The 23,987-nt window shown below is 39.8% G+C and overlaps 1 protein-coding gene across 4 annotated transcripts in view; it reads left to right on the top strand.

Annotated features, from left to right (window-relative positions):
- Positions 1-23,987, top strand: part of arnt2 (aryl-hydrocarbon receptor nuclear translocator 2) — a 364,666-nt gene that overhangs the window by 232,994 nt on the left and 107,685 nt on the right. For all 4 annotated transcript variants that reach the window (XM_059952585.1, XM_059952584.1, XM_059952587.1 and 1 more), the window contains 2 exons: positions 14,512-14,587; positions 14,800-14,923. In XM_059952585.1, the coding sequence (XP_059808568.1) occupies positions 14,512-14,587; positions 14,800-14,923 (200 nt within the window). The remainder of the gene's footprint in view (positions 1-14,511; positions 14,588-14,799; positions 14,924-23,987) is intronic.

Below are 23,987 nucleotides of genomic sequence, written 5' to 3'. Positions count from 1 at the left end.
CTAATGTGGGGAAATAGGATTAGTGTATTTAGGCAGAAAGGTAACTTGGACATGGTGTGCCTAAGTTCCTGGTTCTGAACTGTACAACAGTTATTTTATTTGTGGTATCCCTTGATGTTAACAATGGCGCACCTCTCCTGTTTCTATTCTATTCTGTATATACACTCAGTGGATATTTTATTAGGTACAGGAGTGGAACTCAGTGTTGTCTTCTGCTGTTGTCGCTGATTCCACTTCAGGCTGAACTTCTTGTAAGTTCAGAGATGCTCTTCTGCACACCACTGTTATAATGTGTGACTATTTGAGTTACTGTCATCTTCCTGTCAGTGTGAACTAGTCTGGCCATTCTCTGACCTCTCTTGTTAACAAGACATTGTGGCCCACAGAGCTGCCACTCACTGGAGTTTTTTTTTGTCTTTTGCACCATTCTCTGTAAATTCTAGAGACAGCTGTGCATGAAAATCCCAGCAGATCAGCAGTTTCTGAGATACTCAAAGTTCAAAGTAAAGTAAATTTATTATCAAAGTACATGTATGTTATCATATACAAGTCTGAGATTTGTTTTCTTGTGGGCAGTAGCAGTAAACCCAAGAAACATAATAGAATCAATGAAAGACCGTACCAACAGGACAAACAACCAGCGTGCAAAAGACAACAAACTGTGCAGATACAAAAGAGAAATAATAATAATAATAAAAAATAGATAAGCAATAAATATTGAGAATGAGATAAAAAGTCCTTGAAAGCGAGTCCATATATTTGGGAACAGCTCAGTAGTGAGACAAGTGAAGTTGAGTGAAGTTTTTCCACTAGTTCAAGAGCCTGATGGGTGAGGGGTAATAATTGTTCCTGAACCTGATGCTGTGGGTCCTGAGGCTCCTGTACCTTCTTCCTGATGCAGCAGTGAGAAGAAGGCATGGCCTGAGGGGTGGGGATCCTTGATGATGCACACTGTTCTCCTGAGACAGTCCGCCATGTTGATGTGCTCAGTGTTGGGAGGGCTTTACTCATGATAGACTGGGCCATAGTAGAATTTTCCATTCAAAAGCTTTGGTGTATCCATACCAGGCTGTGATGCAACTAGTCAATATACTCCCTACCACCCATCTATAGAAGTTTGTATAAGTTTTAGATGTCATGCCAAATCTGCACTAACTTCTAAGGGAGTAGAGGTACTGATGCTTTCTTCATAATTGCACTTATGTGCTGGGCCCAGGACAGATCCTCTGAAATGATAACAGCTGAGGAATTTAAAGTTCTGACCTTCTCCACTTCAAATTTTCCTATGAAGACTGGCTCATAGACCTCCAGTTCCCACCTCCTGCAGCCAGTAATCAAATCCTTGGTTGGTCTTGCTGAAATTGAGTGAGAGGTTTTTGTTGTGGGACCACTCAGCCAGTTTTTCAATCTCCTTCCTTTATGCTGATTTGGCCAATGACAGTAGTGTTGTCAGCAAACTTACATATGGCATTGGTGGTGTGCTTGTCCTCACGCTCACAAGTATAAAACAGGTCAAGCAAGGGGCTAAGCACATGACTGTGCGGTGCACATTCGCTGATGGAGATTGTAGGGGCAATGTTGTTGCCAGTCCAAACTGACTAGGGTGTCTAATGTGGAAATTGAGGATCCATTTGCACAAGGAGGTATTGAGGCCAAGGTCTTGAAGCTTATTGATTAATTTTGAAGAGAGGATGGTATTGAATACTGAGCTGTAGTTGATAAAGAGCATCTTGACACATGCATCTTTACTGTCCAGACGTTCCAGAGTTGAGGGAAGAGCCAATGAAATAGCATCTGCTATGGACTTGTTGTGCAGATAGGCAAATTGGAGTGGATCCAAATTGCTTCTCAGGCAGGAGTTGATATGTTTCATCATCAGCCTCCAAAGCCCTTCATCACAGTGAATGTAAGTACTGCTGTAAGATAGTCATTGAGGAAGGTTATCACGTTCTTCTTAGGCACTGGTATAAATGAAGCCTATCTGAAGTGAGTGGGTACCTCAAACTGCTGAAGTGAGGGGTTAATGATATTGGTAAACACTCTAGTCAGTTGATCAGCACAGGTCTTTAGTACTCAGCCAAGTATCCCATCTGGGCTGGATGCTTTCCATGAGTTCACCCTCCTGAATAATGGTCTCACATGGACCTCAGAGACTGAAATTACAGGATCATTGTGGGCTGTGGGAGTTTGCGAAGGTTCTTCCATGTTTTGACGGTCAAAACTAGCATAGGAGGCATTGAGCGCATTCCACTGTCAAAGTCATTTTAATGCCCTTTTCCCATTCTGATGTTTAGTCTGAGCAACAACAGAACCTCTTGACCATGTCTGCATGCTTGTCTGCATTGAGTTGCTGCCACATGACTGACTCCTTTGATATTTGCAGTAACGAGCAAGGTACAGGTACACGTAAAAAAGTGGCCACTGAGTGTATGTGCATAGTATTGTCTTTAATTAGTCTGCACAGAACAGTATAGTACAGTACAGGCCCTTCAGCCCATGATGTTGCACCAATCTTTGAACCTCCTACAAGATCAATTCAATGCTTCCCTTCCACATAGCTCTTCAATTTTCTTTCATCAATGCATCTCTGTAAGATTCTCTTAAATTTCCCTAATGTGTCTGCTTGTATCATCTGGCAGTGTGTTGAACACACTTAACACTCCCTGTCTAAAATTCCTCCCTCTGACATTCCCTCTATACTTTCCTCCAATCACCTTAAAATTACACCCACTTGTATTAGCCATATACTCCCTGGGGGAAAAAGTGCTGGCTCTCCACTCTTATCTATGCCTGTTATCTTCTTATCAAGTCATGTCTCATCCTCCAAATTATCCTCCTAATTTAACTGTTCAGCCAACTTGCCTGATATATGAATATTTTTTCACAAGTTATTTGCTAAAAATTATCACATATTGACATTGTTTTCTCATGCAACAGACTGATATATGCTAGAGGAATACTTATGATCATGGATATAAATTTCTGTTAACTTGTTTTCTAGCTTAAAGACTGTATGATCTGGAGAATATTGATTATCCTAATCATCATTCATTCTGTGCAAGAAGATGTTGCATCTTCTATCTGTGCACGATGGTATTTAACACAGGAGTCATAACTAGGATTTGAATGAAGCTTGTTTAATGTATTTTAAAATGCGCAGTTCATCATCTCTCACGGCTGCCTGTCCTCTGTAATTAGAATGATACCTTGACATAAAAATAATTTAAACCAACTGATACCCTGAATTTTTAACTCCTAGTCTTGATGGTCTTGTGCTACATGCTTGAGGTTTGAATGTGCCATGAAATGAAAGAACTATTTTATGATTTATGACAGGTTTAGTATATAAAGACCTATCCTTGGAACACTGGAATATTCTGTGATCTAATCTCCTGTACTGCTTTGTTGCAGTGAAATTATGTGGTCAAGTTAATTCCTATTTGCTGTGATCATTCAGAGTAGAAATGTCTTATGGTATTAATTTCCCTAGATTTTGAATCTGGCATTTGCTGAGCATGGGCAGGAAGACAATAATCCACAAACAGCATGACATGAAAACAAAAAAAAAATCTGCAGGTACTGGTAATCTGAAATACAAACAGAAAATGCTGTTCTAATTCATCAGATCAGCAGTATCTTTGGAAAGAGAAACAAGTTAATGTTTTGGACAAAGATTCTTTGTTAGAACTGAATGATGTAGGTGTTCATATCTTCCATCTTAATTTAAAAAGTATCTTTATTCTATGCATAGAACACAGAACAGTACAGCACAGGAACAGGCCCTTCAGCCCACAATGTTGTGCTGAATCAGCTAAAGAGTATACCAAAAACCCAAAACACTAATCCCTCGTACCTACACAATGTCCGTGTCCCCTCATCTTCCTCACATTCATGTGCCTATCTAAACGTCTCTTAAAAGCCTCCAATGTATTTGCCTCTACCACCATACCAGGCAGCACATTCCAGGCATCCACCACTCTCTGAGTAAAATACTTAACCCTCCCATGCCCATTCTCATGCCCTTTGAACCAATCCCCTTAGCTTCAATGCATGTCCTCTGGTATTAGACATTTCTACCCTGGAGAAAAGATACTCCTTGTCTACTCTATCTACATATGCCTCTCATTATCTTATAAACTTCTATCAGATCTCCCCTCGGCCTCTGCCGCTCCAACGAAAACAACCCAAGTTTGTCCAGGCTCTCATGATAGCACATGCCCTCTAAACCAGGCGGCATCCTGGGAAACCTCTTCTGCACCCTCTCCAAAGCTTCAGCACCCTCTTATATTTGATGTAACCAATAGTGGTGGTTATTATTACATGCCTTTTAAACCATTTTTACAAGTAATGGACTAATGGACTCTTTTACATGAGGTAACATTCTCATGGTAGCAGGATTATTTTAAATGATTGCAGATAAAATTGTGACTCATCATGTAAAATCTGAAAAGTTCAACTATCCATGAAAATTGGATCTAAAAAGCAGATTGACATTTTGAATATGTTTAATCTTGCATTAGGCTCAGTGATTCAGTAAAGTTGTATCAGACATGAAATGTTAAATGTGTTTGTACTCTGATCAACACATTGATGAAGAAAACAACTAGAAGATGTACATAAATGAAACACAGAGCCATAATGCACAGAAAAAGGACTTTTAGCTCTCAAAGTCTGTGCCAACAATGTTCCCAGGTTAAACTAAATCTATCCATATTCCTCCACTCCTTGCATGTTAATATGGACATCTAAATGCCTTTTAAGCACCACTATTGTGTCTGCAAGTAGCATCTCTTACAACTTTGAGATTTGTCTGCTTACGTCTAGCCACAAAACAAGAAACCCAAAAAGAATCCAATGAAAAAAGAAAAATCAACACCCAATGTGCAGAGAAAAAGAAAAAAAAACAGAAATTGTGCAAAAAAAATGGAAACAAACTACAGCATTCCAAACCAAATTGAGTCCATAAACCCAAATCCCCAGAATAGTCCCAAAGCCATGGTCTTCATCTAGCAGGGCAAATCACTGTAGAGCGAGTGAACATCACAGGAGAGTGAGCTAAATTGGCCTGACCTTCACTTCCGGTCCCAACAACCTGCCTTTCCAGTCTATTTGGGCCAGAGTTTAAATCATCTAAACACCAGGTTGTCCCCCATACTTGGACTTGGCCTTGCCGCGGTGATAGGGTCTGGGCCTAAACCTCACTGCCCAACCCAAAGCCATTCATAACCTCTCCAAATCAGCTCAGTGTTTAGAGCGATCCAGTCTCACACCCAGTTTAGGTGGACGAGCATTGAAACTCCTCTGACTTAATTCCTCACCAAGTCACTTGGTCTAACTCCATCAGCAACACTGTCTTGAACATGTTATGTCCGACTTTGTAGCACACCAGCACAGCTCATCTCTGAAGTCAGCTTCGCCTTCTCTCACCTCTTCATTGTTTGCAGTGATAGTTTACCACAATTTTCCTCAGAAAAGTGTTATTAATGTTTTTAGTTGTATTTCTAACCTTTTGAACTAGTAGTAAGCTAGCGCCCAACTTCAGTAATGCCAACTTAAACCGGAAATTCTCTGTGCGAAAAAAATCTTCCTTCACACTTTTCCTTTAAACTTTCCACCTTAAAGTTATGCTCTGTAGTCTTTGATATTTCCCTCCTGGGGTAAAAAAAAACTCTGATTATCTATCCTATCTACATATATATGTCTCTCATAGTGTTATAAACCTCCATTAGTTCTTCCTTCAGAAAACAATCCAAATCTGTCCAACCTCTGCCTATAATAAGCTAGTAGTCTTTTATATCCTCTCCAATGACTCTGCATTCTTCATGCAATAGTGCTGCGCACAATACTATGCACCTAACCAAAGTTTTGTTTACAGCTGAATGTGCTTTAGTTATTCTTTACTACTTTTTTTCTTGCACCTCTGCAGATCCACAATGAATGTGAAAACAACAGCCTGTTTCAGAGAGCATTGAAGAGTCACCCACAAACGTTGGGTTTGAGCTTGCATATTGACTAGATTTCTACTGCTGTTCAAATTAACCCGTTCTTTTTATCTAGATGATCTCTCACTGTCTGATTTGCACTCTGAATCTGGGGATTAATTGATGGGCCCCTGAGAAATGGTGTTTTAGTCAACCTAAGACAGATGGTACAACTAATTTATGATGAATGCAGATAGCATTAACCTTTAACATCTCTGCAGGTGGCTAGACTTCATGAGGAGTGCAGTTAAATACACGGTGTACTTCATAAGCCAACCTGTACATTTAACAACTGACAGAAGATATCACAGAGGTGATTATGAGTCAGAAAATTCATGGTGCATTGTAAAAGAGAGTAAGCTTGATATTCTGAATTGCAGTGTCAGCATTGGTGATAAGGTGGGTAGGTGGATGGATGAAATGTGCTGTACCCCAGAGAGGAAGGACTCCTCGTTGCCAAAAAAAAGTGGGTCAGGACAGCTGTGGAATTTAGTGATAGCCTTCTGCTTTTCCAGCAACTTGTCCTGCTCAGTATGTCCTCTGCTTATTCTCCAGCCAAGATGCATTTCAAGGGAAGTACCATGCCCATGAGCATGAATATAAGATCATATGACATAGGAGCAGAGTTAGGCCATTTGTCCCTTTGAGTCTGCTTTGCCATTCCATCATGGCTGATTTAATATCCCCTAAAACCTCATTCTACTGCCCATTCTCATAATCTTTGATGCCCTGACTAACCAATATTCATCAGTCTCTGCTATAAATATACCTGATAACTTGGCCTCCTCAGCCGTCTGTGACAATGAATTCCACAGATTAACTACACTCTGGCTAAATAAATTCTTCCTCATCTCAATTATAAATGAATGCCCCTCTGTTCTAAGGCCATACCCTCTGGTCCTAGACTCACCCAGAATAGGAAGCATCCTTTCTACATCCACTCTGTCAAGGCCTTTCAATATTCGATAGGTTTCAGTGAGATCCCCCCCCCCCTCATTCTGAGTACAGGCCCAGAGTCATCAGGCACTCCACATACATGAACCCTTTTATTCCTGGAATCATTCTCATGAACCTCCTCTGAAACCTCTCCAATGCCAGCTAATCTTTTCTGAGATTAAGGGGCCCAAAACACACCAAGTGTGGTCTATCCAATGAACTCAGCAGGTCGGGCAGCATCCATTGAAAGAAGCAGTCAACGTTTCGGGTCGACACCCTTCGTCAGGACTAAAGAAGGAGGGGGCAAGGGCCCTATAAAGAAGGTGGGGGGAGAGTGGAAAACCAATCAGAGGAAAGATCAAGGGGTGGGGGAGGGGAAGCAGGGAGGGGATAGACAGGAGAGGTGAAGAAGGAATCTAAGGGGAAAGCACTATGGGTAGTAGAAGATGGCAGAGTCATGAGAGGTGCCCCCTCCTCCTTTAGTCCTGATGAAGGATCTCGACCCGAAACGTTGACTGCTTCTTTCAATGGATGCCGCCCGACCTGCTGAGTTCATCCAGCATTTTTGTACGTCTTGATTTGACCACAGCAACTGCAGTGTACTTTGTGGTCTATCCAATACCTTGTAAAGCCTCAACTTTGAAGTGGGAATATAATGGGTAATATGATGATACAGTAGTTGGTGCTGTGGACTCACAACACCAGCAACCCAGGCAACATTTCATTTTCTGTATTATCTCTGTTTTTGCACATTCACATCACAAAATGCATGCATTTCCTCCTAAATCTCAAAGCTGTATTGGTGGGTTGCTGATTGTTGTAACTGACCTTTTCATCTGCGCTAATGGCAAAAAAGAATGGAAGAGGATTTGATAGACATGTTTAAGAGAAAGTAAGTTGCTGGTGTATGAGGAAATAAGAGAAAGAATGAGACCAATGGTATTCTTCACTGGGACAGAGCATGGACCTCATGGGTCTTCTGTTTGGGTTGAAGTATGAACTAAGACAAAATGGTTTAAAACCTAATACACATCACAAGCAATACACACAAAATGCTGGAGGAACTCAGCAGGCCAGGCAGTATCTATGGAAAAGAGTGCAGTCAACGTTTCAGGTCAAGACCTTTCATCAGGACACATTATAAAGTCCAGATCCTGGAAACCTCAAGGATGTAGCACAGCTAGTAGTGCTGTTGCCTCTCAGATCCAATAACCCAGGTTCCCTCCTGACCACGTTCTTATTTTTGCTACCGGACTTCCAGAATTCAGAATGATGTGAAGTTTGTTGATTTGCAGCAGCGTTACCGTGCAAAAAGATAAATATCTGTCAACTACAAAAATCTCCTCCTGATACTCTTGTTTCCTCCCACATAAAGTGTTAGAAACACCAGGGTCAGATAGCATCAATGGAAAGAGAAAGAGTTAAGGTTTCAGGTTTGACCTTTATATATCAAACATGGGTATTTGATGATCAGCACAAACCTGGTGGCTAAAGTGTCTGTTTCCATAATGTGTGAATTATTTGAAACACACAACAAATCAAAGTAAATTATGAATTGTTTCCACATACTACCTTAAAAGTCATTTTCTTGCAGACATTCACAGTAGAACAAAGAAATACATTGGTCAATGAAAAACTACACAAACAAAAGCTGGCAAACAACGTGAAAGATGACAAATTGCAATAAATAAATAATGCTGAGACTTTGAGTTGGGAGTCCTTGAAAGTTATTTGATAGGTTGTGGAATCAGTTCAAAGTTGAGGTGAGTGAAGTTACCCACACTGGTTCAAGAGACTGATGGTTGAAGGGTAATAACTGTTCCTAAGCCTGGTGGTGTGTGACTTAAGGCTCTTGTGCCACCTTCCCAGTGGCAGAAGCAAGAAGAGAGCATAGTCTGGATGGTGGGGGCTCTTGAGGATGGATGCTGCTTTCTTGTGGCAGCGCATCTTCAAGATATGCTCAGTGGTAGGGAAGGCTTTGCCTGTGATGGACTGGACTTCCGTATGTATTTGAATATTGATGTTTCCATACCAGGCTGTATCGCAACCAGTCAGGATACTCTCCACTGTGCATCAATAGGAATTTGTGAAAGTCTTAGATGACATTGTGAATTGGCCCAAACTTCTAAGAATGTAGAGGCATTGTTGTGCCTTCTTTGTATTGGCGTTTACATGCTGGTCCCAGGACAGATTCTCTGATATAATGACACCAGTGAATTTAAAGTTACTGACCCTCTTCACCTTCAGCTTCTTCCTCCTGTAGTGAGTAATTATCTTTTCTGTTTTTGTGATATTGAGTAAGAGGTTGTTGTTGTGGCACCACTCAACCAGTTTTTCAGTTGCCTTTCTATATACCAATTTGTCACCATTTTAGATTCAACCAACAGCAGTTGCATTGTCAGCAAACTTAAATATGGCACTGAAATTGTACTTAGCTGCACAGTCATAAGTATAAAGTGTATAGAGCAGGGAGCTAAACACACAGCCTCATGATGTACCTGCACTGCTGGTGATTGTGGAGGAGATGTTGCTAATCCAAACTGACTGTGGTCTGCAAGTGAAAATAGAGAATGCAGTTGCACAAGGTGGTATCAAGGCCTAGGTCTTGGAGCTTAGTGATTAGTTTTGAGGGAATGATAGTGTTGAATGCTGGGCTGTAGTCAATGAAGAGTATCCTGATGTATGTATCTTCATTGTTCTGATGTTCCAGAGCTGAGTGGAGAGCCAATCAAACGGCATCTGCTTTTGACCTGTTGTGATGGTAGGCAAATTGGAGCAGGACCAAGTTGCTTCTCCGGCAGGAGTTGATATATCCCATGACCAACCTCTCGGAGCATTTTAATCACAGTGATTGTAAGTGCTCCTGGGTGATAGTAATTGAGGCAGGGTACCACGTTCTTCTTGGTACTGCTGTGATGAAGCCTGCTTGAAGTAGGTGGGTATCTCAGAATGCCAAAGCAAGAGATTGAGTATCAGTAAACTCTCAAGCCAGTTGACTAGCACAGGGCTTCAGTACTCATCCAGATACACCAGCGGGCTGTGGGAATTTGTAAAGGTGCCAGTAAGCAATCATAAAAGGAATTGAGCTCATCTGGGAGCAAGTTTTTCTTTTGTAGGAGGTGATGGCATTCAAGCCCTGCCTCAGCTATTGAGATCCTTCTGTGATTTAAGTTTGGTCTGGAATTGCCACTTAATGTGTGAGATGGCTTTCTGTAAGTCATACCTGGACCTCTTGTACTTTCCTGGGCTGCCAGTCCTGAACGCCTCGTTCATCCATTGCTTCTGGTTGGTGAAGGCTGAATGATTTTGTGGAAACACACTTATCCACAAGTGTGTTTATAACATCCGTGACAACTATAGCATAGTCATTCAGGTTCTCTGATAATTCCTTGAACGTATGCCAGTGCACCAACTCGAAGCGATCTCATAGCTGCACCTCCACTTCCTGTGATCATCTTTTTGTTGTCCTTGTTGCTTACTGCCTGTCTACAGGCAGGTAGGTGGAGGGCAGCCAGATGATCAGATTTCCAGAAATCTGTCTAGAGATGGAACAATAGGCACTCTAAATGGCAGGGCAGTAGTGATCAAGTGTGTGGGGTCCTCAGGTACTGCAGGTAACATGCTGAAATCTTGAAATAACCTGCGAGGACTAAGTTGTTCTGCTGTAAGTTGTTCGGCCTCTGAATATGGTTGAGTTACCTACAGAGTTGAACTCCAACCTAACAGCACAAGCTTGTACACTAATGGATGTTGCAGTTTTCTTACTGCATACTTCCATTGTTGGTGTTGCATATCTGGTATCCAGATTCCTCTCATTAAATTTTCTGAAACTTGCACTGCTTCCTGTTATTGTTATTCTAGCTGTCAACTTCCTACAGTTCCTTTTTCTGCACGATCCTTTCTTCACAGATTGGAGCTGAACCCCAGAGGGAAAACATGAATAGAGCAAAAGCCAGATGCAGTGTGATGAATGGGAGAAAGTGTCAGACAGAGGGGAACTGAATTTTTGTTCTTCCACACTAGATTCTTCAAATCAGTTCTTGGGATGTTGGATGTGAGTGGCAATGAGTGCAAATTTATCTACTTATTTGGTACTAGGATCATTGGCCTGAAACATTGACACCGATGGCTCTCCTCAGATGCCTGATCTGCAGAACATCTCCAGCATTTTGTTTTTGCTTCAGATTTTTAGCATCTGCAGTGTTTGATTTTCACTGACTACAGACACAAGATGCAAGAAGACATTACAATATTATTTTGTGTTAACAAATAGTTATTATACAAAGGAGATAGCAATTTAAGGATTAATTTGACCTTGAGCAGGGAGCAGACAATAAGAAAATTCAAAACCTAGACAGCCAAATAGTTAATTAAAGTGGAGACGCGGTTGGTGGTTGAATTTCAAATAAGAAAAAGACTGAAATTTCATGACATTTATATTACCTTATTTGCTGAAGTATTTCGTGATTCCAATTTTAATCCAAAAATCTATATTAATAGCAACCAATGCAAATGAAAAAACTCAAAAAACTCTACCGATAAGGAGGAAAACTGAACTGCCACATTCAACAAGTACCATACTTAGAATAAACCATGTATTTAAAATAGTCACAATATATTTAGATTTCTTTATTTAAATGGCAAATAAATAATTTTATCATATGATCTGAATATTTACTGATGTGTGAAATTTCATATGGAAACAAATACTGACTTATTCTTTAATTGTCTGGCAATCTCCCATCACACTGCTTTCATAAAGAGAGCAATGTGATAGAATCATAGGCCCTTCAGCCAACTGAGACTATGACAACCATGAAATAACCATTAACTTTAATCCTACACTAATCCCATTTTATTTTCTCCAAATTTCCATTATTCAGCCTAAAATTATATCCCTCAACTACACATTATCCATTTAATCTACCAATCAAAACCTGGGTCACTGGAGCATTGAGATAGTAACTCTTCCTGCTCTGTCACTGTCTGTCTTCATGATGATGTTCGTTACAATTTGTAGCAGTTCCTCAAAATTAGGTTCCCAAGGTAAAACAATATTTGATTTCCCTTGAGTGACCTGATGTGTGCATCTTAATTACTTATTGTTATAAATTTCCAGTGCTACTTAACAATAGTTAGCTATTTCCACAGAAAATCGGTGAGGATCAATATACGCAAAAATGAAGATAAACATAATTAGCTTTTTGTACTGGAAATTGTGATGCCATAGGGTGCCCTGATGGTATCTGTTATAGTCACATACAGAGCCTCAAAATAAGCACTCAGTTTGAAACCGTGTACGGAATCATTTGGTTTGGGAAAAAATATGTCAAAGGTGATGATAATGTTCTAGATAGGTATTAAGCCTCTCTCATGTTGGAGATGGTCATTGAGTCCAGAGAAGTTCCAGGTGGTGTTCTTACGAATGAATGTACTTGCGGCATACATTTGTAAGTTATCTATATCTTGCTTCATGCAGACATGAACTGTGTAATTTTGAGGAGTGATGAATGGAAACGCACATTATGCAGTCACCATCTACATCCTGACTTCTGACATTGTGATGGAAGAATAGTCTTTGATAAACACAAGACATTCAGATGACAACTTAGTCACTGGGCCAGACTGTAAAGGTCAGGGTGTCAGGGCCCAAGGTGAGGTCTGGTCAGTTCAGCTCGCTGATCTGCTCTGCACTGAACTAAGGGGCTGGGGACTGTTGAACCTTCATCAATGAAACTAGATTAGGAAACTCACTACGCAACTCGTAATTAATCTCTCCATAATTATCATCCCTCCATAAACAACAATATAAGTATGATGATCCTGGGCTAACAATTTAAACATGAATTCTACTGTTCCTTCTCTACCAATACTCACTCAGACAACTTGTCCAATTTATAACACCAAAGTAGGGGATCTCTGTTGGCCTTCCTTCCTACCAGCCCCTGGCATTGGGGTTCTTCCATGCAATGGTGATTCTCCGGAGTTATTACTGATTGTGCAATTGAAGTAACTATTTTTATATTAATTTCTTATCAATTCAAATGTGCGATCCAGTGTCATTGGCTGGAAGACATGTGTCTGACCTTTAACACCTTTTAATGGCTCTGCTTCAGGCCAGAATCCATTAATGCCCTCTTCTCAGCAAATGACTATTGGTAATTCATGGCTGTTTGTTCTCAATCTGCAACAAGCTCGAATCATTCCAGGCAGGCACCAACCCCAACATTCACAAACCTGCATGTTATATCCAACCAAAGAGCATCTCTCAAATTATTTCTTATTTGGAAATTATTTCTAGTCCCACATATTACCTGAAGCATCATTGCGTCTTCTTTAAAACACTAAAAGCAAAGCAACTTCATCTCACAAAATGGAGGACATAAAACAGTTACACAAAATGGCAGCCTCTATCTCCAAACACAAAGCAAGAACAAAGACAGTTCCACTATCCTTGATCCATTCGAGTTTGACATTTTCTTCTATATTTCAAGTCCGCCATGGCCAACAGGACAGACTCTCTGTGAACTTCAGTTCAGAACAATTATTGTTTGCATGATTTTTTTCTCCCTGAATATTGGGCAATCAACAATTTTCATCATTTTATGGGTTCTTTTGGGCTTCTTTGTTTCATGGCTGCCATTTAGGAGACGTATCTCAAGGTTGTATAATGTATACATACTCTAATGATAAATATACTTTGAACTTTGAGATTCTGCAGATGCTGGAAATCCAAATCAACACAGAGAAAATACTGGAGGAACTCAGCAGATCAGGCAGCATCTATGAAAATGAATCAACCATTGACATTTTGGGCTAAGAACCTTCTTCAGGACTAGAAAGGAAAGGGAAGACACCAGAATAAAAAACATGTGCTAGGAGGGGAAGGAAGACAAATTAGAAGGTGATAGGTAAAACCAGGTGTGTGGGAAAGATAAAGGGCTGGAGAAGAAGGAATCTGATAGGAAAGGAGAGTAGTCCATGGGAGAAAGGGAAAAAGGAAGGGCACCAGGGGAAGGTGATGAGAAGTAGTAAGTGGCCAGAGTGGGAAATAAAAGAAGAGCTAAGGAGGAGGGGAAAAGTATTACCGAGAGAAATTGATGTTCGTGCCATCAGATTGGAGGCTACCTAGGCAGAATATGAGATGTTACTCCTCCATCCTGAGAGTGACCTCTCATGGTAGACAAGGAGGCTTTGGACTGACATGTCAGAACAAGAATGAAGATAGGAATTACAATTTTTGGCTACCAGAAAAGTCCACTTTTGGCAGTTGTAGAGGAGTTGCCCTACTGTCTTTGATAACGTAGCTAAATTCTGGACAGGCTGACCACACCCTATAATATGAATGGTTAAATTTTAAAAAAACAAAGAAAATATGAAATTAAACCTGGAGTTTCATATTTTAATACTGTGTAATTATTGTTGCAGCTGTTGCTGGAGAAATCTGTAATCATTTAGAAGTTACATTTTGGCTAAATGTAATGATAGTTTCTGCAGTTTAATCAGCTGAGAAACCAGCTCTGCCTTCTCAAGTGTAATTTACTTCAATTAAGTGCTGCCATGTTTTTGTTTTCCTACATGTTCTATGTTATAGGCAACTTCAGCAACAACAACAAGCTGAGCTGGAAGTTGGTCCAAGGGAAGGTCTACCTTCCTATGACCCTTCACAGGTAAGGTGCACAAATATTCTGTATTTTTATAAGCAATGCTTTAAAGCTGAATTTCTGGCTCTAGTTGATCATTATTTATTATAAAGTTGCAGGATAGATACTATCATTAAATAAAATAACAAAAAGACAATATATCTTTTGGTTAAATCATAGCCTGGATTTTGGAAAGAACTGATTGTATAATAGATCTCATATCGCCTTTAATTTTAAAGGTCCCTGTTTCATCTGTATCCGCTGGTGTCCAAGAGCATGGGAAATCAATGGACAAAACAGACCCATTATTTTCACAAGACAGAGACCCCAGGTTCAGCGATATCTACACTGGTATTTCACCTGGTGAGTTCCCTTTGGATCTTTGTATCAATATAAATTCATAACTTAAGATGAGATCAAATTCAGTCTTGTTAAAATATGTAAGAACTTATTTCCTCCCTACCTTCCTTCCTTCCTAGAAATTCTCAGCTTGATTTTATTTTCCATAAATTGAGCAAATATGTATAAAGTATGTAAGAGTAGATACCAACAATACAGCTTTAAAGCTAAAATATCTGTTTTAAAGGTAAGAACTCCATATTTATAAGAACAGCTGGTGCAAATTGCAGTTTTAAATACTCATTGACTTCAATTTCTCAGACCTGTGCCTTTGATAGTACATTCTAACTACACCAGTGAATTCCATTTCCACCTTCAAATAAAGTAAATTTCAGTCAAAGGCGGTATTGAGTCTAGCCCTGCCCTTTCTGTTTCTTGTTACTTAGGAAGAGTTACCTTCCAGTAGGAGGCCTCAAAAATCATCCAGTACAATTCCACAGCTGCTTCAGAAATCATTAGGAGAACAGCTCCAGACTTTTAGCTTTTATGTTGTCTATATTTGTGTGTTTTATTCTGTACTTACTACTTAACATTTTGGACAAACAGCTTAATGACTACTTCTGAAGATGTCTCAATTTGCTCAATTTGCTGCTTTTAGAATGACTCTTTAGCATTCTCTGTTGAAGAACGCTGTGTAGGTCGTATTATTTAATAGATGTAGAATGGAGAATGACCGAGCTTTGAATTACCTGGGGTCAAGTAGTCTAGAGAGAGAGAGTAAGAGAGTAATGTTAAAGCCAAGTTTGGATCAGCCATGATCTTCCTGAATGGGGGGAGCAGACTTCAGGCTTATACCTGCTTCTGGATCTTGTGTCACAAAGCCTTCCAGCACGCCAAATGCTGAGTTAGGAGGTTCTTCAAATATCTATGGAAGGAGTGTTTGTTCAGTCATAGATATGTATTACCTCCCCATAATTTCATCACAGAGTGATAGATGGTATGGATGTCATGGTTCCAGTGGTAGTACTAATTGTGGGTTTAAACAGGCACTTGGAATGAGTGCTAGCAGCTCAGACTGGCACACTCCATGACTCTAGAGAATAAAAGTGCTGCAGTACTGCGTTCATGCAGCAATCCAACCCACTGTGGCTAGTTTTCACACCATGTTTACCTGAGTTTTGTTATTTGCATCATTTTTAAGCAATGAGTCATTTGTGTGCCAGACCTTGGAAGGACAGAGTTAACTTTTTTTCTGAAAATATGGGATTTTAATGAACAGGTGTTATATTGGTTTTGAGGTGATCATCAGATTTCATTTGCAGTAATACATGACTTCTACCCATCCGAAGGCCTTCCTGTGCAGTTAGAACATTGATTAATTCCCATGAAGTAACAGCAATTATGTCAATGATATAAACATCTGAGAATTAGAGAGAGAACAATACCCTGCAGGAAGACTTCATTTGAGATTCTTCATCTGCTTTCTGTCTCGGAGATCAGCTGGGATCCATCAGCTGTCCTGAAATATCCATGTTATAGAGTGTCTTGGGACCTGGCAGAATCCAGTACAACTTTAGTTTCAGGTCAGGATTCCAACAGTATAGTATGCAGTGGAAAGGGCAGTGAAGGTTGACTGCAAGGAAATGTTGGTCTTAAGGTTGTTCTGGGAGTCAGTCTCATTGTCTGAGCTGAGGCAAAGATTTGGCCACTGAGGCATAAACATGGCATAACCCCATTTGCCTCCAGAGGATGGAGCCGTCATAACTGAGTAGTTCATAGTTGTACAAAGCAATGATTTGAATCTGTAATTCCTAAAGTGGCTGGTTCATTTCCTATTACAGCAGAGATGTAACATTGCTTCATGGCAGATTCAAGGGATTTGGCAGTCACTACCAAATTTGAATATAAGCAAAGAAATTACTGATGTGTCATTAAACTGAAAGGGCCTGGATGGAATCCATCTTTCACTTCGTCCTTTCCTCTTTGTCATACATTCAGACCAACACCAAGTTCCTCAGTGGATTAATTGTCTGATCATGTATATATCGAAATTTACTTTGAACTGGGAATGGAATAACATCTGCAAGTAGTTAAAAAATAACACCCTGCTCATATGGTCCAAATGTTATCTGGAAAACCATTCCAGGACATTCTGTAACTCACGTCAACATAACTCCAGCCAAACACCCAATGGCTTCCCTTTCACTAGATCAAAAGACATGCACAATGATTGGTGGTGGTGTGGACAGTGGAGAGGATAGTCTTAAGCTGCAGAGTGATAGTGCTGTGTTAGTGAAATGGACTGATAAATGGCGGGTGGAGTTAAATCTAATAAGTATAAGAGGTTACATTTTGTGAGTACTAATGAGGATAGGACATCCTCCTTGAAGATAACCTTTCGATGCAAGTGCAAAGGTCCTTGAATTTTGCAATACAGGTGGATAATATATTTAATGAAGCATATGGGATGCTGGTCAGCATTAGTCAGGACAAATAACACAAGAGCAGGCAGCTTATGTTCCAATTTTATAAAACCTTGGTCAGACCTCGGTTGCAATACTGTGTGTAGTTCAGATCACCAAGGTATAGGAAGCTGTGTGGTGCTGGAGAGAATACTGCAGAGATTTGTCAGGATGTTGTCTGGAATGGAGCAGTTCTATTATGAGAAGAGTCTAGAGGTTTGTTCTCCCTAAGCAAATGTTCTTTAGAGGAGACAAGATCAATGCATTTAAAATTATTAGGGGTTTTGACAGGATAGATTGTAGGAAACACTTCCCTTATCAGGGGTGAATAAAACTAGAAGACACAGGAAAGGGTTAAGAAATTTAGAGTGGTATAAGAAGGACCTTTTTCACTTGGTAAGTAGCTGGAATACACTGCTGGTGGGACTTCCTTTCACGTGGTGAGTACCTGGAATACTGCTGTCGTGAGGCGGCATGGTAGTGTAACACAATCACAGCACCAGCGATCAACAATTGGGGTTCAGTTGCTGCTGCTCTCATTAAGGAGTTTGCACGTTTTCCCCGTGACCCCATGGGTTTCCTCTTTGTGCTCTGGCTTCCTCCCACGTTCCAAAGATGTAAAGTTTTGGGTTATGAAGTTGTGGGCACGCTGTGTTAGCTCTGGAAGCATGGTGACACTTCCAGGCTGTTCCTAGCATATCTTCAGCTGTGTTGGTTGTTAAAACAAGCAATGTATTTCACTGTATGTTTCAAAGTTTTCGATGTACATGGAGCATATAAAGCTAATCTTAAATCATTAAACAGAGTTACTGACAACATTGAGGAGATGTGTGGATGAGCACTTGAGATGCCCAGACATTAAAGTGTTCACTTGTTGTCATGGACGTGAAAGACTGAGTGGCCTGTTTCCATAATCTGACTCCCTAACCATATCATTAATTTAATGATTGAAGTGTGAGTTGATAAAGTACTTAATGGAGAATAGTAGAAGAGTATACTGGTAAAGTAAGAAGGAAGTAAGGTCACGTGGTGCTTAAATACCAAAATTAATCAATCTGTAAATGTTACAAAAATTATTGCTATCATTTTGGTAAAAAGCACTAGTGTACTATACTTTACTCAGTCACCAAAATTTAAGTAAAAATTTTAAATTAATTTGCAAATAACATAACTGTATACACACTGAATTTTACTTTATTATTATGTTCTGCCTTCAGGGCAAGTTTTATATTGTCCCAACCACTGGGAACATATAGGGTACTTGTGGACAATAACAGCATTTTTGTTAAGTTAACTGATTGAGTATCCAAAGACCTGAATTATTGATATGGAGACAAGAGTTTGATACCTGTCAGGGTATCTGAGTAACTTAAGTTAATAAATAAAGTATGATATTAGTAGCAATGATGTCCATGAATACACATCTCTAGATACTGGATGTGGCAGGTTACAGAGTTGCTGAAGAGGAGCATATTCTGCCTGGAGACTGGTGACCAGTGATGTTCCACCGGGATCTGTTGTGAAACCCCTGTTCTTTGTGATTTTTATAAATAACTTGCATGAGGAAGTGAGGGATGTGTTAAAAAGTTTGCAAATGACATGAAGGATGGTGGTGTTGTGGATAGTACAGAATGTTGTCATAGGTTACAGTAGGAAATAAACAGGATGCAGAGCTGGCCTGAGAGTGGCAGATGGAGTTCCACCCGGAAAAGCGTGAGGTTGAACTAGAAGGCACAATACAGGGATTTGGAAGGTTGAACAGAAGGCAGAATACAGGGTTTATGGCAGGATTCTTAGTGTGGGGGAACAGAGGGATCTTGGGGATCACATTCATTAATCTTTCAAAGTTGCAGTGCAAGTTGATCAGCTGGTTAAGAAAGCCTTTTGGCTTCAGTAGTCGGGGAGGGGAGTGGTATAGGGTGTTAAATTCAATAGCTGCAAGGTATTGCAGTTCTATAAAACTCTTAGTTAGACCACACTAGAGTATCCAAGTGTGGTCTACTGTGTTCATTTTTGGTTGCCTCATTATAAGAAGGATATGGAAGCTTTAGAGAGGGTTCAGAGGAGATGTACCAGGGTGTTGCCAAGATTAGAAAGCAAGTCTTATTGGATAGGTTGAGTAAGCTAAGGCTTTTCTCTTTGATGCAAAGGGGAATGAGAAGTAACTTGAAGAGGCGTATGAGATGATAAGAGGCAAAGATAGAGTGGACAGCCAGGGCCATTTGCCCCAGGGTACAAATGGCTAATACAGAGGGGCATAACTTTAAGTTGATTAGTGGAAAGTATAGGGAGGTTGTTTTTTTTATGCAGAGAGCGATAGGCGCTTGGAGTGTGCTGCTAGGGGTGGTGGTAGAGACAGATAAATTAGGGACATTTAAAAGACTCTAAGATAGCGTACATGGTTGAAAGAAAAATGGAGGGCTATGTGGGGAGGAAGAATTAATCTTGGAGTAGATTAAAGGGTCAGCATAACATTGTTGTCCAAAGGGCCTGTACTGTGCTGCACTCTTCTGTGTCACTTACTGCTAAAGGTCTAAGTGCAAAGTATATCCTAGCTGTGTGAATAAGTCATTTTCATTTCTTTTGACATTTAGAAATCAAAGCAAAAATGTTTTTTTGTTGGGAATGAATTGGGAATTCTACTAGAAAGATTGAATCCAAATGATAAACCTCACAAAATGAGTTTTTAAGTTTTTACAAATTCTGCTAACTGGCTACCACATTACTCAATGCAAACTCATCCTCCCAAACTAGTATTAATTTTAAACATCTTTTTTGCACAGGTTTAAGAAAGTGTCAAAATAATATTTTAATTATATGATTCAATATACTGAGCTCCTTTCCTCACTAGAAAACTGTATCCTGTACTTGTTCTACACAAGTTGTCCAAATTATTACAACTCAGTATAGATGTTATACAGTATATAATCAATGGCCACTTTATTAGTTACACATGTATACCTGCTCATTAATATAAATATCTAATTAGCCAATCATATGGCAGCAGCTCAATGCATAAAAGCATGCAGTGGTGGTCAAGAGGTTCAGTTGTTTTTCTGACTACAGATCAGAATGGGGTAGAAAAATGATCTAAGTGACTTTGACTGTGGAATGATTGTTGGTGCCAGACAGGATGGTTTGAGTATCTCAGAAACAGCTGATCTCCTGAGATTTCCATGCACAACCGTCTATAGTGTTTATAGAGAATGGTGCAAAAAACAAAAAAAAAATTCAGTGACTGGCAGTGTTGTGCATGAAAATGCCTAGTTAATAAGAGAAATCAGAGGAGAAAGGCTAGACTGGTTTAAACTCACAGGAAGGTGAAAGTAACTCGCATAACAGCGGTGTGCAAAAGAGCATCTTTAAACACGCAACATGTCAAGTGGATACTGCATGATCCTACCAATACCTAATAAAGTGGCCACTCTGTGTACATGACTTTTTAGGGTTTAACCACTTGATCTCCCCAAATGCTTTAGAGCTTGAATGCCTTTTCTGACTTTATTTAAACCCATACTCATGGGATTGACACTAATTCTCTTTGAACCTCTGAATAGTTCTTATACTGTAGTATACCTCCAAATAATATTCAATCCGAGAGTGATCCACATTGTCATGGCATGGGTTAATTGCTACTGTGCTGTTTCTAGGATTGCCATATTAATTGCTTTGTTAAGTTCAACTTCAAGTTTATTGTCAATTAACAGTACACATGTATACCACCAAATAAGACAATGTTCTCTACACCAAGGTGCACAATACAGTATATATAACTCACACATATAACGTAATATTACAACAAATAAAATTAAATGAATAATGTTCATATAAGACACAAGGCAAAAAGTAAAGAGTATAACATTACTGGTGCTGCATACAATGAGATCTGGGTAGTGGTATGGAGTTCAGTAGACTTACGGCCTGCAGAATGAAGCTGTGTCCCATCCTAACCATTCTTGTCCTAATGCTATGATACCTCCTGACGATAGGGAGTCAAAGAGGTTGCTGGGTGGATGGGAGGGATCATTGCAATGCTAAGAGCCCTGTGTACACAGCACTGCTGATAAAAATCTCTAACTTCCAGAGAACCAATACCATAAAAATAATCAAAAATGTTGAAGGGTGAGTGAATGGAGCTAATAATCCATTTAATTAGAACTTGCAAAGTGAAGATAATTAGAACATATTAATATTAATGGTGCATGTTAATAAATATGGGAATTATTTAGTTTTGATTACTTGATAAAAGTAAAAACACGCAATGCCAGATGTGAAGAAAAATACTGCCATTGCAGTGAGAGTCAGATGTACCTTGCAAGGTGAAAGTTGTGAATTCAAGTCATGGTTCACCTGAACTGGCAGCGCACACCACCTGCCATCTCAATATTTCATTCTCCCACAACACTTCAGACAGCGACATTGATGAGGGACCAGGTGTCCCCAAAGGTGTACATCTTCTAGGCCACACCTGAAGATATTGAAACGCCAGGCCACAGGATGAGTCCACTCACAGAGAACTGTAGTTTGAGCTACAGCTGCAGATCACTGACTATGACAGGACCCCAACCACCTTGAAAAGAAAAGAAAGGCGTAAGAAAAGAAGAATAAGCTGTTTTGCAGATGAACTGAAAGAAGTAGACTAGGTCTGCAAAAACCTCTGGCGCTATCTTTTCATGCTGTAATTCTGAAATAAGAACAGAAAATGCTGAAAATACTCATCAAGTCAGGCAACATCTGTGGAGCGAGAAACAGTTAACCTTTCAGGTCAAACACTGTTCGTCAAAGTGCTGCTCTTGACAATGATATGAAGTGTCATTGGAAAGTGTGTTGTTTATTGCCCTTGAAGGTAGCATTCATCAATTTAATAAATGTCTGCAGATTATGTAAGAATACCCTTACCACTGCTGTTCAGCGCAATAGTTGAATATTACCCCAATGGTGAAGAAAGTACAGGACTCATACCACCAGGTTCAGGAACAGTTATTACCCCTCAACCATCAGGCTCTTAAATCAGAGGGGATAACTTCACTCCAGTACTCTTACCTCATCACCGAATTATTCCCACAACCTTATGGACTCACTGTCATCTCATGTTGTCAATATTTATTTGTTTATTATTTCTTTTTTTCACTTTCTTTTTGTATTTGCCCAGTTTGTTGTTTTTGTAGGCTGGTTGTTTGCCCTGTTAGTGCAGTCTTTCATTGATTCTATTATGGTTATCGAATTTATTGAGTATGCCCACAAGAAAGCAAATCTCAGTGTGTACATGGTGACATATATGTTCTTTGATAATGAATTTACTTTGAACTTTGATATATTTCCAAGTCAGATGATGTGTGATAGAAGATGGTGATGTATCCATGCAGCAGCTATCCTCTTACCAGAGGTAAAGATTTAAATAAAAATGGTAACGCTGGGAATACCCCGGAAGCATTTACTTAAAGAAAGCAACAGTTAGCTGTGTCTGATTGCAAGCCCTTCAGCAGAGGTGGAAGTTACCAGTTTGTAGATACTGTTAGAGACCATGAGAAGTTACCATAGTGCATCATGCAGATGGTATATACAAGACAGTCATGATGACCGAGTGAGTGATGGAGGGGGTATTTAATGTGGCAGATAATGTTCCAGTCAAGCCAACTATAAGCAGAGTGATTTCTTTCACACCTCGTGCTTGGTAGAAAGAGGGGATCAGAAAGTAGGTTATTATGGTTAAGATTCTGGTCAATGTTGACCTCTCCCCAAGACTCACAAGCTCCAGCTACTGGTGGGTCTGCCATCTCAAGATTGTGGTTCATGTGCTTAGCATTTCTCTTCAGGAATGGGGAGAGTGATGATCTTGTTTGCCAAGTCCGTCGTATTGCAAATTAATGTATTTCCTAGAATCTTAAAAGAGCAACCCGATTATTATTGTCCCCACCACTCTGCAATAATTTGGAGGCACAAGTTACCTCTGATGTTTCTTTGTTAGTGGATGCACTGGAAAAAATCCACTTTTCTTCCCTAGGTTATATTTTAGCTTAGCATATTAATCTCTGGCCTCTTCGCTGACTCGCCTACCATGAAGAATATTTCATATCATTATGAGAGGAGAATAAATAATAAACACATATCTCAATTTTCTCTGATATAAAAAGTAAAAACAGAGCTTTTTTCCAGTTTCCACCTAACAAAGTCCCTTAAATAAACTATGAATCAAATATCTTTTATTTATCCTAGGAAAATATAGATTGGTCATTAATTGAGACCAATTGGATTTGATAGTACACTAGGCCTTATTGCTGGAGGAGTGTTCTGTCTAAATAGGCTTTCAGTCCTTTAGCTAGTTGGGTAAGATGCAAAATTCTGGTACGATGGTACATATGTCTCTTCACAGGTGATCAATGCCATAAGATATACCTGTAGAAGCAGAATTAGGTCTTTCAGTCTATCAAGTCTGCCTCGCCATTCAACTCCATTCTCTCTGTAATCCTTAACCCCCTACCAATCAAGAGCCTAACAATCTTTGTCCTAAATTCACCCATTGACATGGCAACGAATTCCACAGGTTCACCACCCTCAGGCTGAAGGAATTTCTTCTCATCCTGGTTCTAAAGAAAAGTCCCTTTACTCTGAAGCTGTGTCCTTGG

The sequence above is a fragment of the Hypanus sabinus genome, chromosome 28 (genome assembly GCF_030144855.1).
Source record: "Hypanus sabinus isolate sHypSab1 chromosome 28, sHypSab1.hap1, whole genome shotgun sequence".
NCBI classification, from domain to species: Eukaryota; Metazoa; Chordata; class Chondrichthyes; order Myliobatiformes; family Dasyatidae; genus Hypanus; species Hypanus sabinus.
Note: the sequence above shows the minus strand (reverse complement) of the source record. Positions and strands in the feature narration are given on the sequence as shown.